Raw genomic sequence first — 16,197 nt, forward strand, 5'->3', positions numbered from 1 at the left:
GCTGAAAAAAAGTGACTGCTTTTTTGTACTTATGAATTGCGTCGTGGGCCAGATCAGACTGTCTTGCAGGCCGTATACGACCCCGAGGCCGGAGGTTCCCCACCCCAGCAGTCAGTCGTCACAGTACACTGACGTTCACAGTAGCATTTACCTGTTACTGGCTCACCTGAATGCGACGCTCTCGTTATGAATGTTAGTAGTTACACCTTTGTTTTCAGGGCATGTCATCAAAATGTTAGTGACTAAGGTCCAAAGGGTCACATGAAGACCAGATTAAGATAAAACCAGTTCCACAGACTTGTGAAGCAAAACTGTCAATTATGTCAGTTGATGTTCGAGAGATATCATCAATACAGCAGACACATCAAGCATTAATTGGCTGTGAGATGAAAACATATCGTATACATTGAGAGATTATAAAAAAAAAGCAAAGAGGTAACGCTGAGTCTCACCATGTGAGTGTGGAGCAGTGGTCACGGCTGAGTTCAGACTGCTTTGATGAAAGTCGCTTCCTGAGTTGGCCACTAGAGGTCTCTTTGCCCATATTGAACAGCCCGGTGTGAACCCTCGTCATGTCTTACAGGACAGTCGTATGCCTCCCTGCTCAAAGAAAAACCCTGAGCTATAAAATAATCAGTCCAGGAAAACAAAACCAACATTTCCATGTTACATTTATGAACTTTATCAATGTCACACACCTGCTCATCATCCAGAATAACATATCAGACATAAAACAGGTTAGCAGGTCTCATCTATTTCAGCTGACCACTAATGGAAAATAGCCAAGTACTCGTTCTTAAGAATAGTCGGTAATCATTAAATAACTGGTTTACAAAACACAAATGTAATTGTATGCAGAAATTCTACATATATTTGATCTATGAGCTAGACAATAAAGTGTTACTGTACATAATAAAACACGAGCTTATGAAAAATGTTATAGGTTAAAATACTCAACTGTGCGTTAAAACACTTCAGAGGAGCTCCGCCTTGACCAGCTACACTGTTGACATGCTCATTCTACAATAGGGGGGAGAGGAAGTGTCAGAGTGATGAAGATGAAGAAATGTTTGGGTCAGCTGATCCTCGCCTTTCTGAATTTAGGATAATAACACACTGATGGCAGCAAACCAGATCTGTAAGTCAAGTCAGGTCACCATTAGAGCTCCAATTACACCTGGAAACACAGCACGCCTGTAAAATCATTCCCAGACACTGATCTAAAGGAAATCTGCAAACAGTGTGAGAAATGAGAGTAATTGCTCGTAGATTGTCTCCAAATTACTGAGAAAGCAACAACACATCCTGTCTACTCTGACACTTCGCCATGCCATCACTGAACCTGTAACTGTAATTCAGCCGTGGAGCTCTGCGGTGCGTCCAGGCTCTGTTAATCTCACAGCTGTGGTCGTCTCTGACACTCTGACACTGAGCTGTACTCACAACGTTATTAGCGTTGTCTCAGGAAATGGATTAGAATGATCCACCTTGTTAGTAACATCAGAAGAATTAGGTCTGTTATTCTTCCCAGAAGGCAGATTAAACTAATAAATCAGGCAAACATGAACTGAATTATTTCTAAATGAGGTAAAACATTCCTCTAACATTCCCTCGGCCGTGTGTCACATGCTTTTACTCTCAGAAGAACCCCATCACATGTGTGCACAGCCCAGAATTATGGTTTCCAGTACAGCGTGAATGTGTCTGTCATGACTTCATTAAGTCGACCAGCAGGGGCGAGCGTGATGAAAACAATCCTGAGTGGGGTTCCTATGTTTAATGTGTCTGCAGCAGAATATATCTGTCCTGTACCTGAAGTTAGTGTACAATCCCAGCTAAAAATATTGACACTGTGTGCCATGCTAGGAAGTCGCTGCCCTCATGAATTGAATCCTTGTTGCTTATTTATTTGTTCTCGTTTATTTTTAGTAACTGAAGCTAGAAATGGATGTGTTGTTGGTTTAGGTGTGTCAATGAATTCAGGAGGCTATTTCAGCTTTCCACAAACACCTCCTGAACAAAGTTTACACAAGTGGGAGAATGATGAGATAGCAATATGCACGTCAAGGGTTTTGTTAGCGCAGTATTGCAGCCAATGTGTCAGGGGACAGTCAAGCAATAAAGGAAAGACAAGACAAAGAATCGACAGCCACCAGTGGCTCCATGAGGTGCTACTCAGCTAAATGCTAACATCATCATGCTAACGTGCTCACAATGACAATGCTACTGGGCTCATGTTAAGCAGATAGCATGTTTAGCACGTTCACCATGTGTGTAGTGCATTAGCATGCTAACATTAGCTAAACACAAAGTCCAGCTGCTGGGGCTGGTGTGAATGTTATTAGTTTTGAAGATATTTGGTAATAAACAAAGGACAGATTAAAACTTCACTTAAAAAAAACAAGTTAATGGATGGCCAAAGTTCATAATCCATCCAAAAGCTGTTCAGATATTTCACTTTACAGCATGCAACCTCATGGTGGCGCTATAGGAAAAGTCAGGGTGGGAGCCATGAATCAGTACAAAATGCATGGAGGAGATGCTGATATGTTTGCTAGATGAAAAGTTGGGGGCTCACTACAGTCTGTATGGATTCATCCTCAGTGTCAACCTCATGAAGGCACCGGAGGACAATGAAGGAGCATTCGTCCTCTGGGGACTGAAGGTCTGCACATCATTTCATGACAATTCATCCAATAGCTGTTGAGTTTTTTCAGCCTGGACCAAAGTGGCGACCCTAAAGAAAACCCAGATGAGGAAGAAATTCAGAGATTCTTCCTCCTATTATTGCTGCACATGTTGTACCTGCCAAACCCCTTTTCAGCACCATCATTTGAGAGCGAAGCTGCACAGGAAGTTGTCATCAGAGCAGCATTCTCTGGCTTTTGATGCAGCGTGCGATGTCGTGCAGACAGTCGTTCCTACCTTTGCTGATAACATCTGTCAGTGCAGCTGTGACGATGAGGAGGTGCGAATGAGTGTCTGGACGATCTGTGCTTTTCTTTTGTCGCTGTAGACACGGCAGTGACCTCAACCCCGTCTGCGTCAGGAGGTGACCTCTGGTCAGGACGACGTCCTGATCGTCGGCTGTTGGTGTTCCTGTGGCAACACTGTGGGATTTTCACACATCGAGCTGGAATGCCTGGAATTTAAGGTGTAATATTAGGGAAAACATTAGGGCTGTGGCTGGAGTTATGCATGCTGAGGAGCCCTGGCTATGAGTGTGTGTCTCCTATAGCTGCTTACATCTGGACCACTTCTCAACAGCCATATAAATGGCAGTGATATGCACATGGACAAAGGACACAATCACTTCTTGAGAACACTACCTTTCTTTTGCAAGTTGCCATTTTGTGGTTTTCGATGCAGTTCTAGTTTAGTAAAAGTCTAGACATGTTCAGACTTTGGTGTGAGGAATGCAGGTAATGACTGTATTTAGTCTCTGTTGAGTGGTTAGGCAGATTTAAAACATGTCTGCGTTTGTTGTTTTGGATATAATTAGGCCGCTCATTACAATTAAAATTGTATATTACATCATCTAACGGCCGTGCACCTGTAGTATTTCCTCTGCAGTTTCACAAGAGTGATTTCAGAGGAAACGCCTGGCCGTCGTAGTGGTCAGAGTACTTTTGCTGCTGTTCATTTTGTTATGTAAATGTTAGACAGATTTTCCATCTGTTTAAATGTTCGCCCCTTCCTCTTGTCTTTTTCCTCACTAGTAAAAATTATATGCCAGAGTTGTTTAAAGCTGCACTCATTTCACTTTTCAGACTACTGCCAAGATTCATACATAACAAAAACCACAAGTCCCTTCAGAGGACCTTTGGGTCTGCCAGAGCCAAAAGACAACATCATCTCCAGTGCTGACATTTAAAGAAATGTTGTAAGAGGAAGCCGAGGTCTTGAAGTAGACAGACAAAGAAGGAGAAACGGTGCAGTTTGAGCGTTTATTGTTTTTTGGGTGGATTAGGACAGCTCTGTCTGTGACCTCCTCGGGGTGTGGTGGTGATCCAGTGATGCCCGACATTACTTCTCCAAAGTCCTTACTGGAATAATGAGTCAGTGCATCAACATCATGAACAGAGTACAACCCACACGTGCTTCCTGACTCGAGGCTGCAAAGCTTGAACGCTGCCTGCTATTTCTGACTGTTCCAGCAGTCACGGCTAATCTGCACTCTTCACTGAAAGAATACCTGCAGATCTCAAAGAACCTGCCAATGACGGAACACTTTCAGCGACACGTGATGCCAAAACCTCAGACACCAATTACCCAGTGCACTTGGAGCCGCATGTGTCAAATATTGTCCTGGGAAAAGATTTGAGTATTATTTGTGGCCGTTACAGACCACAGCCTGTTTATTCTGACTCACACTCGAATCAGTCACAGCGACTTGGCAACACCCAAACCCACAAACTGGCAAACCTGAACATTGTCTGGGTTTGTCGAGGTCGCAAATGTCGGGGGTACGAAAATGAACTCTCAGAGAAAGCACAAACCTAAAAATGTGTTGGGAATCAGCAGGATGCCTTCTGTTTGTTAAAACTACAACTACAATGGCCAAAAGTCAACAGCTGAATCAGGTTAATTAAAGTCTTAACCAGTTTTCAGACGTGCAGTTCCAGTTCCAGCGCTGAGATCTAATATTTTAGCAGTCAAGACATTTCAACAAATAAAAAACAAAGTGAATGTTCACCTCTCATCAGTCACATGAATTTCAGCTGTAAGGTCGCTAAATGTTCACTAGCTAGCAGCGTATGCATCAACCCTGCCTACGTGAAAACTCTGTGTATTGCATCACTTTGTTTGAATTTGCCTCTGCTTGTCATTTCCCGCTGACTTTGAATGCAATCGTGCCACCTCTAATGTTCACCTCACGTTCTGAATACGCTAAGAGCCAAAAGCCATGCTAGCGGCTCTGTGAGGCTGTGCTTTGAGCTAAACACTTACTCCAGCGTGCTAACATGCTTAAAATGACAACTGTGTGATGCTGATGTGTAGCAGGTATAATATTTAACGTGTTCGCCATCTAGTAAAATCAGTAAAATACTGACACTGCAACTAAGGCTCTGGTTTAGTGTGTTAGCATGCTAACATTTGCTAATTCTATTAAGTCTACCTGATGATGACGTTAGATGAAGGGTCAAGATCAACTTGGGAACATGAATGTCTGTTAAATTTCATGGCATCATCAAGCCACAAATGTGAACCCCATGGTGGCGTCAGAGGAAAAATTAGGGGAATCACCAAAGTCATTGGGGTTCATCCTCTGGGAACCATGAATTCTTGTAGAAACTTCTATGGCAACCCATCCAGTACTTGTTCTCCAATTTTACTGTGAAACTGTCTTTGAACTGCAGCGTTTCACATCTGTAAATGTGATTTAAGCACTGCAGCACTGTTGCAGTGTCACCTCTGACGATCATTGCAACAGTCTGCATTCTGTACTGCCTCCACTCTGAGGTATTTTTGGGTTGTTGGACAACTTTCCTGAACATGTGTTAGACATTTTTGCTCCATAGTGACAGATTTGGTAGAGTGATTTTCCTTTCTTTCAGCACTGAGATCACTGCATTCTTTTCTAACATTTACAGGACAAATAATATTTTCATTGCTTTGCTGAGCAGTTCTTGCATTTGTGAATCAACAGGGAATCCAGTTTCCTACATACCATCACACACCAAAACAATATTCACCCAAACTGAAAGAGGGTCATTGTACAGGATTTGGGGGTTTCTTCAGCAGCTCTGCTGACAGTGAGGGTGATACTCCAACATCTGTGTGCTCTGGAAAAATGTGTCGAGCCTTCTTTGCCACTCCTGGTTTGAATTGGCAGATATTGTATGATTTCACTATGACTGATACTGGCTGCAGGTGTTGATGTTATGACTCGGCGAAATCCTTTTCACACAGTAGTTGTTCATAGATCAAGCATAATAAAGCTTGATTAGGCCTGTGTGTTCATACAGTGTGTCCTACCAAGCATACATAGGATCATTCAGGATTTTATATTAAGCACAGAAAGCCTTTTTCTATACAAGATAACAGTCTATGTAAGATTTCACTGAGCTGCACTTGTTATATAAATCAGTTGGAGTCTTCCACACTGGTGTGTGTCGTGGATCTATTGCCCATTACCGTGCAATCCTTCCAGCCTCTGTCATTCTTGGAGCGCATGGAAAACATGTGGAGCTGTGGCCAGGAAAGCATTGTTTTCAGAGAAGGCTGAATGTGAGGCCCTGCAGTACATCGACACTGGCTGCCCACCTGGAGCCCACCTACCCGGACATACATTCTTTCCTCTTCTCTACTGTTCTGTCTGTCTCCGTCTATTTATAAGTCATCACTGGATGTCTGCACTGCCCACCCAGCTGTGGGCTCAAATGTCTGATGTTGAAATTCAGGAATGTAGTGTAACTGACTGACTGACTGAAGCCCCCCTCTCTCTCTATATATATATTATTGTTTTTATAGGATTATTTGCTAGTGTACATGTATTATATGTTTGCTCCCTCTGCTGTACAACCAGTTGCCCCACTGGGGACAAATAAAGTGATTGATTGATTGATTGATTAAACCATGAATGGCTTACTTTCTGTGCTTAGTCTCAGGCTTGTAGCCATAACGGCATCCTTCTAACGTGTATGTATGTAACTGTGCTGTAGAAATAAATCTTTCTTTCTAAGGAGCACTGGCAGACCTAAGGATGCCAATGTCAGTGAGATGGCTGGTCCATCATGAAAATAAATATATCAGCATCTACCTGGTGGACTGACAGACATCCGTGATCCTCAGAGGATGACACCTCATGTTTTTGGGGGTCCTCTGACTTTTTGTCCAGTGCCACGAGCAGATCAAAAACTTCTCTTTTCCAGTGAAACATCTCAACATCTACTTGATGGATCAGCGTGAGATTTCCTCCACTGCCACCACAAGGCAGACCTTTTTTAGTCAAAACTAGCTAGCAACCAGAACCAAGAAGAAGGAGCACATTAGTCCAGTTTCAGCTGCTGTGCGTTGGCGTCCTGTAACATTCAGTAAGTCCTCCTGCTTGTATACAAAGCCCTTAATGGGTTAGGACCGAGCTAGATTACTGAATCTCCTGTTCATCTGCTGCTGGTTTATTGGAGATTTCCAGCAACATTCCCCCCAAATTTGGGGATGCAGCTAATTCAACATTCCCATCATCCTCAACTGTACCTTGTGTTTAGAGCTAACGTTAGCATGCAGTGGCCTAAGATGATGTCAGTGGTAAACATTACACCTGCTAAACATCAGCATGTTAGCATCGAGCATTCAGCTCAAAGCACTGCTTTACAAGGGTTAATGAAGATGCCTGTTTACTACTTGCACTGTGTATCCTGATCTGAATTGAGCTCATTGTTGGCACTTCTGCCTCTGCATTAACTGCTAAATGAAGCAGCTCAGCTCAGCTCTCTAGACAACATGCGTTCTTGTGGCTTGTGTGGAGTCCTTTGACTGTTTGCTTCCTGGCTCCTGCTTAAATTCTCCTCATTGGCAAATTGCTTCTCTCACAATAGATCATGATGATTCACGTTCACGCCAACCTCAGACATGCTGCCTTCACACCATGGAAACCATAGAGAAGAGACGGGTTTGATCTCTTTTAAGTCTGGCTGAAGTTACACACTATGGTTTCACGAGTATTTTAGGTTTGGGGATGAAAGATTATATCCGTCCTTTCAAAGGGTCGGCTGCTATATGTAACTGACCATGCAGCGAAGCAGCAGCCTGTGAAAACATCAGCGAGATAAAATCTCGTCCACTTAAATTGGAATCGTCGCCACAAAAGCCCCGGAGGTTGTTTGACTTGTAGACAGCCGGACTAATGTATTTTTCTCCCCTCAGCTCGTGTTAAGCTGTGTAAACTTAGAACGCCACAAGACTGGAAAGAGAGGGAGGAGAGGAAAAAGAGGGAAAGACTTGGGGGTGGAGGTGTGTGTGTCTGTGTGTGCGTCTGGAAGTGGAAATGGGCAGCAGGGAGGAGGAATGTGAAACATTTCTGATGCTGGTCCAGCGGCTGTTTACACGGTAGTCAGCCTCTGACATCAGAGTCCAGACTTTATAAATGTCAGCAGGCGCAAGAATGAGCAGTTCGCAAACAGCTGCACCCGTCGCACCACCCTCACGCAGGTCAGTGAGACGGACTGAGCTCCATCAGCAACCCCAGCCCTCATGGACCGACTGCTGTGTGACTGTGCGAGAGCGCTGGCTGTGCTGCTGTGTGTGGCTACGCAGGTGAGGCCTGTTCCTGTGTGTGTGTGTGTGTGTGTGTGTGTGTGTGTGTGTGTGTGTGTGTGCAGGCGTGGAGGTTCAAACAGTGAGGCGGATTTCCTGTCGTTGTTCTTGCATCACTTTAGAGTCTCAGCGCGATCACTTGCTCATGAATTATAGTTGTTTTACTTGTTTCATGTATAGAGGAGCATCTTCTGTCTACTCTGATTTTAAATGAAGAAGAAGAAGAGATTTTATCTGCACAGAAATAAGGTTGCAAACATCTTTGATTGATGAAGATATGCAAATAGGATGAGACAAGCAGGGCTGTAACTAACAGTTTTAGTTGTTTGCTTTACCAGATGTCAGAAAATCCAAAATTTACTTTTAAAGCCCAAGGTGATATGATATGCTTGTTTTGTCCAGATTGACAAAAAATAGCAGTAAATCCTCACATTTAAGAAGCTGGAACTAAAGAACTTTTGGCATTTTTGCTTGAAAAATGAGTCAAATGAGTGAGAAACAATCAAAATAATCAGTAATTGACTGACTAATCATTTCAGCCCTGAAGCTAAATAGATGAATCAAGCCAAAATCATAACTCTTATGAAACTGCATCATTTGTATATTCAAGGCCACATGTTTCTCTTCTGTGTTATCATCATCTTGCTCTTTGGTTTAAAGTTCAGAAATAATGTGCAATATTCCTGCAGTGATTGTTCGATTACAAAACATTGTCTCGGTGGGCAGCGGTGGACTGCAGCTCTTCTGTTCTGGTTAAATAAGACTCCGGTTGTCCAGATCTCGCCTGTGTTTTGGCTCCACCACATTTGTGTAATTGGAAACAGCGGTTTGGCCCGACGTTGTTGGATACCAACGTGCAGTTTCTGAGAATTTTCTTCTTCTTGCTTCGGCTGCTCCTGCTAGGGGTCGCCACAGCGGATCGCTGGCAGACCAGGTCCCTCTCGACCCGGCAGATTTGGCAGCAGCTTTGAATGCTGGATGACCTTCCAGACACAACTCGCACAACAATTAGATGATGATTCTGATAATTGTGGTGATGCATGCATGCTGTCCCTGCAGGTGTTGTGCCAGCTGTGTACCAGACCCTGCCTTTGCCCCAGTCCTGTCCCCCAGTGCCCCTCAGGAGTCCCACTGGTGCTGGATGGCTGCGGGTGCTGCCAGGTGTGCGCCCGGCAGCAAGGCGAGCCGTGCACTGAGATGATCCCCTGCGACAGCCAGAGAGGACTGAAGTGCGACTACAGCGCCAGCTTCCCCGGAGACCCCGGGGAGTGTGTCAGTGAGTGCTTCTTCTAACAAGCGAGCAGCCAGGCTCATGTCTGTGTGGGTAAGAGTGGAGGACATGCATCCTCAGTCAGTCTGCGTGAGAGGGCCAGACAGACAGTTAATGTTTAAGGTCTGGTCAGAGGACTGGGAGTCAACGCCTGCCAGGCGGCGGTGCTCTGCCAGAAAACCAAAACGTTTCATCTTCTATTTCCAGGACTGCTGTTGACACTTTTCCTCTAATGACCGCCCTTTGAACATGATAGATTGCAGAGACAACACTCGTGGATTGAAAACCAGACTCCTCAGTCCCTCAGCAGAGAGGACTGCATAACCACTGGCACGACAGCAGCTCCTGTGTCCTCCCTCTCTCTTCAGCTGACCTAATCCTTTCACTTCCTGATTAAGTTTCCCACATCAGTCCAAAGCGCGGGTGTGGTGGAGGAAGTTGAGACGACGTCTGTACTGTGTGTTCCTCACAGGTCAGGAGGATCTGGGCTGTGAAGTCAACGGCATCACTTACCACGAGGGCCAGTCGTTTCAGCCATCCTGTGACGCTTACTGCCACTGCAGAGGTGGAGGGGTGAGCTGTGTGCCAGCCTGCCCTCTGGACACCCGTCTTCCCACGCCAGACTGTCCCAACCCACAACACGTCCGGCTACCGGGGAAGTGCTGCAAGGAATGGGTGTGTGAAAACCTGGAGAACACAGTCATCCAGGATGCCATCACAGGTAAACTCCACAGGTGGATGGAGGAGTTATGAGGGTCAAATCGAGCCTTAAAGGAGGAGCACCTCAGACATCCTGTGATGCAGGCATTAAAGACTTATTCTATGTCTTACAAAGAGCTAAATAAGATGACTGATTCGACTCTCATGCCTGCATTAAAAATATGAAGCATCCAGCAGCTGGTTAGCTTAGCTTAGCATAAAGGCTGAAAACGTGGAAACAGGTAGCCCGGCTCAGTCCAAAGGTAACAAAATCTGCCTTCTAGCAGCTCTAAAGCTCACCAGTTAACTTATTATAACATGTTTTTGTCATCTGTACAAAAACTGAGAGTTTGTGTTTCCAGTGTTTCTACAAACGTTGCTCACTGATGGTCCGCCCAGATGGCAGCATAATCCTTCCTTCATTTATAAGAGGGTTGTCACTGTCTGTTGTCATGTCTGGGAGGTTTTACTGGAGTGTTTTTGCATGAGGCTGGGGTGTGTCTGGCCAAAGGAAAACTCACAAAGTCCAAATATAACCAACATTTTTCCGGAAAAGTCAAAACATATTTTTTTTCCCAGTCACCATGTTTCCTAGTGTCATAACAACAGCTGTGAAACAATTAAACATGTGAAGCCAGTCGAGGATATTCCTCAGTTAGAAGGAAAGTGTGTGAGTGTGTGTGTGCGTGAGTGCGAGTGGGTGTTTGGGAAATGAAGCAAAACATCTGGAATTCCAAACACCGTCAGTGTCAAACAACGTGATGAGAGCAGCGGTGGAACATTTTGCTCTTGAATACAAAACCTGCGATGTCATTCCTGAAGATCAGCTGATTATTATGACATATACGTGTTAGTTTTGGGAGGGAGGACATTTTGCTTTGGATTTTTCTATTAACGAAAGTCCAAAGCTTTGGATTAGATTTGAACTGGACATTTTTGGGATGCAAAAACAGATGAGACATTAAAGTACCTGGGAATGAACCACTGAGGAGAACGAGTTCAATCTGCATCCAGTTTAGGTCAGCTGAGATCAGATGTTCTCAAACTGAGGCTGAAAGCTGCATCATGAACTGTGGATCTGCTTCTTATCCTCGTCATTGTTTTATTTGCTTTCTTTAGCCATGAGACCCACCAGGTTGTGGCCAGCTGTCCCGAGGGATCGTCCTCGAAACAAACTGGTTACGCCGGCCTCCACCTGCACAGAGCGGAGCACCCAGTGGAGTGCCTGTTCCCAGAGCTGTGGGGCGGGGGTCTCCACACGGGTTTCTAACCAGAACCCAGCCTGCAAGCTGCAAATGGAAACTCGGCTTTGTAAAGTGCGGCCTTGTCATACGGTTCAGCCTTCGAGGAAACCCACGGTGAGCTCTGACCGCACTGTTCACCGTCATGCATGTTTAAGAGCTTTAAACGTTCAGTTCACCCAAACTCACGATGATGCATTTCTGAGGAAACACTGAATTTTGTTTACAAGGAAACTCCAGAAGTTTACATTTCTGGACTTCAGTAAAAAAGGCCAGAGCTGAGGGAATACGAAGTCAGGTGATCAGCTCCTGACTGAAAAATGTAGTTTTGTGATGCTTAGTTGTAGTTAAAGGGTTTTCAGAAAGACTTTGACTTTGTCTTTGTTCAGAAAGACAAAGTGTTCTTATATTTTATAAATCTCTGCAACTCAGGTGTTGTTATATAAATAAAACTTAACTCTCAGTGAAGCACTGATTTGTGATTTGCAGGTCAAAGGACATTATGACATCTATGTTTAAAGTGGGCCAAATTCAGTGGAAAATGTAATGTTTTTAAGATGTCTTGGTATATCACGTATAACAACACTTGATGACTTTAATGCCAGGATACTTTCACGTGTAGTGACCAGCACAATGACATATTGTCACTGAAACAACCTGGAACCAGCTGAGCTTTGAGGGAGACATTTCGGCATCTTTTAACCTGCGTTCATTTCTCAGTGGATGTTTCTCTTGCGGCTTACCTCTGTGTGTGTGTGTGTGTGTGGGGGTGTTTGTATGTGTGTGCTGTGTTCCCAGCGTGGACGGCAGCGGCGGTGCAGGGCCAGCTACACATCGCCGGGCTCCGTTCGGCTCGTTCACCAGGGCTGCTACAGCACTCGTGCCTACAAGCTGCGGTACTGCGGACAGTGCACCGACTCCCGCTGCTGCACGCCGTATCAAACCACCACGGCCGAGGTGACGTTCAGGTGCCCCACCGGCAGACTGCTGCAGCGAGCTGTGATGATGATCCACTCGTGTGTTTGTCATAATAACTGCCCCTACGCCCCTTTCAGTAACCCCGCTCTGTGGGGATTCAGGCCCTGATCGGCCTGTGCGAGCACTGATTCATTCAGAGCAGGAAGTGAGCGTCACAGGGGGCAGAAATGACTTCACCGACTGATGACCATCACAAGGAACCACATAGGCTTCCTCCAATCAATGGACCTTGAAAGAAAAAATGGTAATCACATATAAACCCTGTGACTGAGTTGGGATGAATGTTGATCTTCACACATGTACAGTCTCAATCTGCACTTATTCACAGCTCCTTTATACGCCGACGCCTCGGGAAGTCGTCATACCGGTGGTTTTATCCTCATCCAAGAATCTGAAATATTTGGCAAATCTAGAGAAAGCAAGCAAGGAAAATTAACTTCCAGTATACAGATCTTTTTACACAGACTTTACAAAGTGCTTCACAGGAAGAAGAAAAGAGACACTATGTATTAGATTAGGGGAAATAAGTGTAAAACCTGCAAAGTAAATGTTATAGAATTAAGAAAACAAGTAGGTTTTAAGAAAGATGTGCACTGATTTGCCCAAGTCCCAACTCATCACTGGTCAGAACCCCTTACCATCACTTTTTAAGGCACTGGGTACTCCTTCAGTATCATTGTTCAGTATGCAGGCCTCCACGGGCAAGTTAGCAACGATAAATATGGGACGTCTGGTTAGCAAAGCCCGGGTAGACTTTCAAAATAAAGCTTGCTGAGAACAAGCTTGAAACCATAAATGAAGTTGACTGATTTGCCCGTTTTCCTCACAGAGGCCGGAGGGCACAGCAGCTCCTTTAAGTACAGATGTGTGTGTATGAAGTGAAGTGTAAAGATGAATCCTCAAAGTGACAGGAAGCCAGCAGAGGGACGCTAACGCTGGTGTTCTGCCATTCATAGCAGGCTGTACAGTAGTTGAGGCGTGACGCAGTTAAAGGAGGGTTGACAACTTCTCACATGGATCTCAAATGAAGGTTGGGATCTGACGTAGATTTTACACTGGGTTAAAACATGGGCCAATTAAATTTGAGTAATCTGGGCCAAGAAAAAGACATTATGAGAAAAGTTTTTTTTTATAACCTAAACTCTGAATTAAGGACAGTTGGCCCTGATATTAATTTGGCCATGAAGATAGTTTTAGAGGAATATTCACACTGCTAACAGGCAAATCTCAGTGAGGTTAAAATGTGTTTGTCTGATAGAGTTGAAAGCCACAGATTGACTCCAACCTTTGTGTTGACAGATATTGATTTCCGACGTGCGCGATGCCCGTGTGTGTGTGTATTTGTAGTCAGATGACATTGCACTTATTTCTTCGTTTCCTCTTTTGCTGTAAATAATTCTGGACAGATGTCTCTTATGTATAGTGAAAAATGTATTTTGCATACGTCCTGTATTTTTACTCTCGATGATTTTTGTGGTTTTGATTTATATTTTTGCATATGACAGGATTCACAGATTCAGGCCTTTTGTACATACTGTAGCTTTTTTACGTACCCTTTTTTCTAATGTTTCATTTCACCATCTGTCAGAAATCACTGTACAGTCAGTAGGCATCCTCCTCCTCCTCCTCCTCTTCCTCAAATCCACAGCTATTCATTTCTTTGTGGGCCCTTCCCACATGTACTCGGTCCCCTTTCTCCCCCCAGTTTGACGCCCCTGTGTACAGCACACAGAAATACACAGCACCACAGAAGTAATTTTTTTGTATTCATGTAAAATTGAAGCCAAGTAAATGACTACTGTTACATGTAATGGCCTTTTGTTGTTGCACAAGTGTGCACTGTGAAGGCTGTTTCAGTTTCATGACCTTGTGAGACATCCTGCCATCTAGTGGACAAATGGATCTACTGCTGGGGCTGAAGCCAGAGGGAGAGCTTTATCAGCAGCACCATCAGAGCAGAGAATACTTTTTGAAGTGAAGGTGAGCTTCAAGACATTTATAACTCTAAACCAAAGTATTGGACACATTGAAGTTCTGATCACATGATGGGACTCAAGGAAAAGTCAATAAAATATGAAAGAAATCTTGACAGCTGGTGAACTCGTGACTGAAGACGGTTCAGGAAACCTGGATGTGATACATGTGTCACGGTCTGCCAGCTCTTTACCTGCTGCCATTGGTTCTCTCGTCTGCTCACCTGTTCAGCCAGCACTACTCAGCCACGCCCACCTGCCAATCACCTGAGCGCACACCTGAGACTCATCACTAATCAGTGCAGTACTTCTGCTGCTCTCCCACTCTCACCTGTTGTCACATTGTTCTTCCCTGTCATGCAAGACTCTCCAGCAACAACTATTGGTCTGCCTTCTCAGTATCGACCCTGCCTGCCTCATCTCAGACTCTGACGTCCGTGTTCAGGTAGTGCTGCCATTGAGTCCTAACCTTACCTGTTACAACATGGAAGCATTTGTTGAAGCTCGATCAAGGAAACTAGAGAAGAGAACTACAACAGAGTCTCTGTACTGCCATTCAGTTCAGAAGGGTACTTCCTGATGTGATATATAAATGTGAGGATTCTACAGGGTGTTGGATCCTAAACAAGAAACTTCCTACCTAAGTCATGTTGTATGGTACACTCAGGTCACATGTAAAGCATGTGCAAAGGGAGACAGACAGACAGACATTCAGTGTACAGCCTTATCAGCTGCAGGGTTCAGTCATCCTTAGGCAATCCATCTACATGTCACTTAAAAGCATAAACCTCTACCTCTTTGTGACTCTGAAGGAAAATTCAGATTACCGTCAGAGATTATTGTGTTGTGATTGTCTGCACCAAATTTCACGGCGTTTCATCCAGCAGTTCTGAGTTTCGTGTAAGAAACGCTTGTCCTCTTCAGAGTTAAGTCAAATCTGCACACGCACAAATAATACACGTATTTTTATATTCAGTATAAGACCTTCATAAAGAAAAAGACATTGTAAAGAAGAAACATTTGTTAAATATTGTGGAAAACACACAGCTGTCAAACTAATCCAAGAGGATGATACCAAACAGTCTCTGTGATATGACTGAAGAACACCATCAGCTCACTGTTGAGCAGCTACAACAGGAAAGTATGTTATCACAGGAAGTGGACTTTTACTATCTGTGAACTGTGCGAGGTAACTGATTTTAGAAATATGGAACCTCTAACCACCAGCAGAAGACTTCCCTCTAATAAACAAACTGCAAACTTCATAAAGTGTAAACTGGGGTATCTGTACCTATCTATCATACACACACACACGTATGTATATATATACACATACACATACACACACACACATACATACATACATACATACATACATACGTGTGTGTGTGTGTGTGTGTGTATATATATATATATATATATATTGCTCCACTCCTAACAACTGGCCTCTTGGGGCTTATTGCTTTATTCATGTAAAAACGTCTTCTTTATGTTCAAAGAAATTCTGTGTTGTCAAAGAAAAAAGAGAAAACTGGATGTGAGGAGGTATGTACAAATTTAAGTTTATTGGGCTCAGCATGGAGCACTTCAGATTAATTTGACTTGATATTTTCCAATAAAAACCACCTGACAAAACCAGCCAACTGATGTAATTTCCTGGGTACTGGCAGGTTCAGAAACCTAAGCGTCAAGGGCTTAAAACAGGAAGTCTTCTCTGTACCACGCATGCTGTAAATCCGTAAAGAATCCGCAGAGAGAAGGAATTATGCTGACTGCT

At 44.1% G+C, this 16,197-nt stretch overlaps 1 protein-coding gene across 1 annotated transcript; it reads left to right on the plus strand.

The window, feature by feature from the left end:
- Positions 1 to 7,729: 7,729 nt before the first annotated feature.
- Positions 7,730 to 12,940, plus strand: ccn5 (cellular communication network factor 5). Its single transcript, XM_070968648.1, has 5 exons — positions 7,730 to 8,259; positions 9,319 to 9,535; positions 10,002 to 10,250; positions 11,348 to 11,586; positions 12,268 to 12,940. Exons 1-5 carry the CDS (start codon positions 8,197 to 8,199, stop codon positions 12,553 to 12,555), a joined length of 1,056 nt encoding a protein of 351 aa, XP_070824749.1. The 5' UTR covers positions 7,730 to 8,196; the 3' UTR covers positions 12,556 to 12,940.
- Positions 12,941 to 16,197: the final 3,257 nt, after the last annotated feature.

The sequence above is a fragment of the Chaetodon trifascialis genome, chromosome 8, assembly GCF_039877785.1.
Source record: "Chaetodon trifascialis isolate fChaTrf1 chromosome 8, fChaTrf1.hap1, whole genome shotgun sequence".
Lineage (NCBI taxonomy): Eukaryota > Metazoa > Chordata > Actinopteri > Chaetodontiformes > Chaetodontidae > Chaetodon > Chaetodon trifascialis.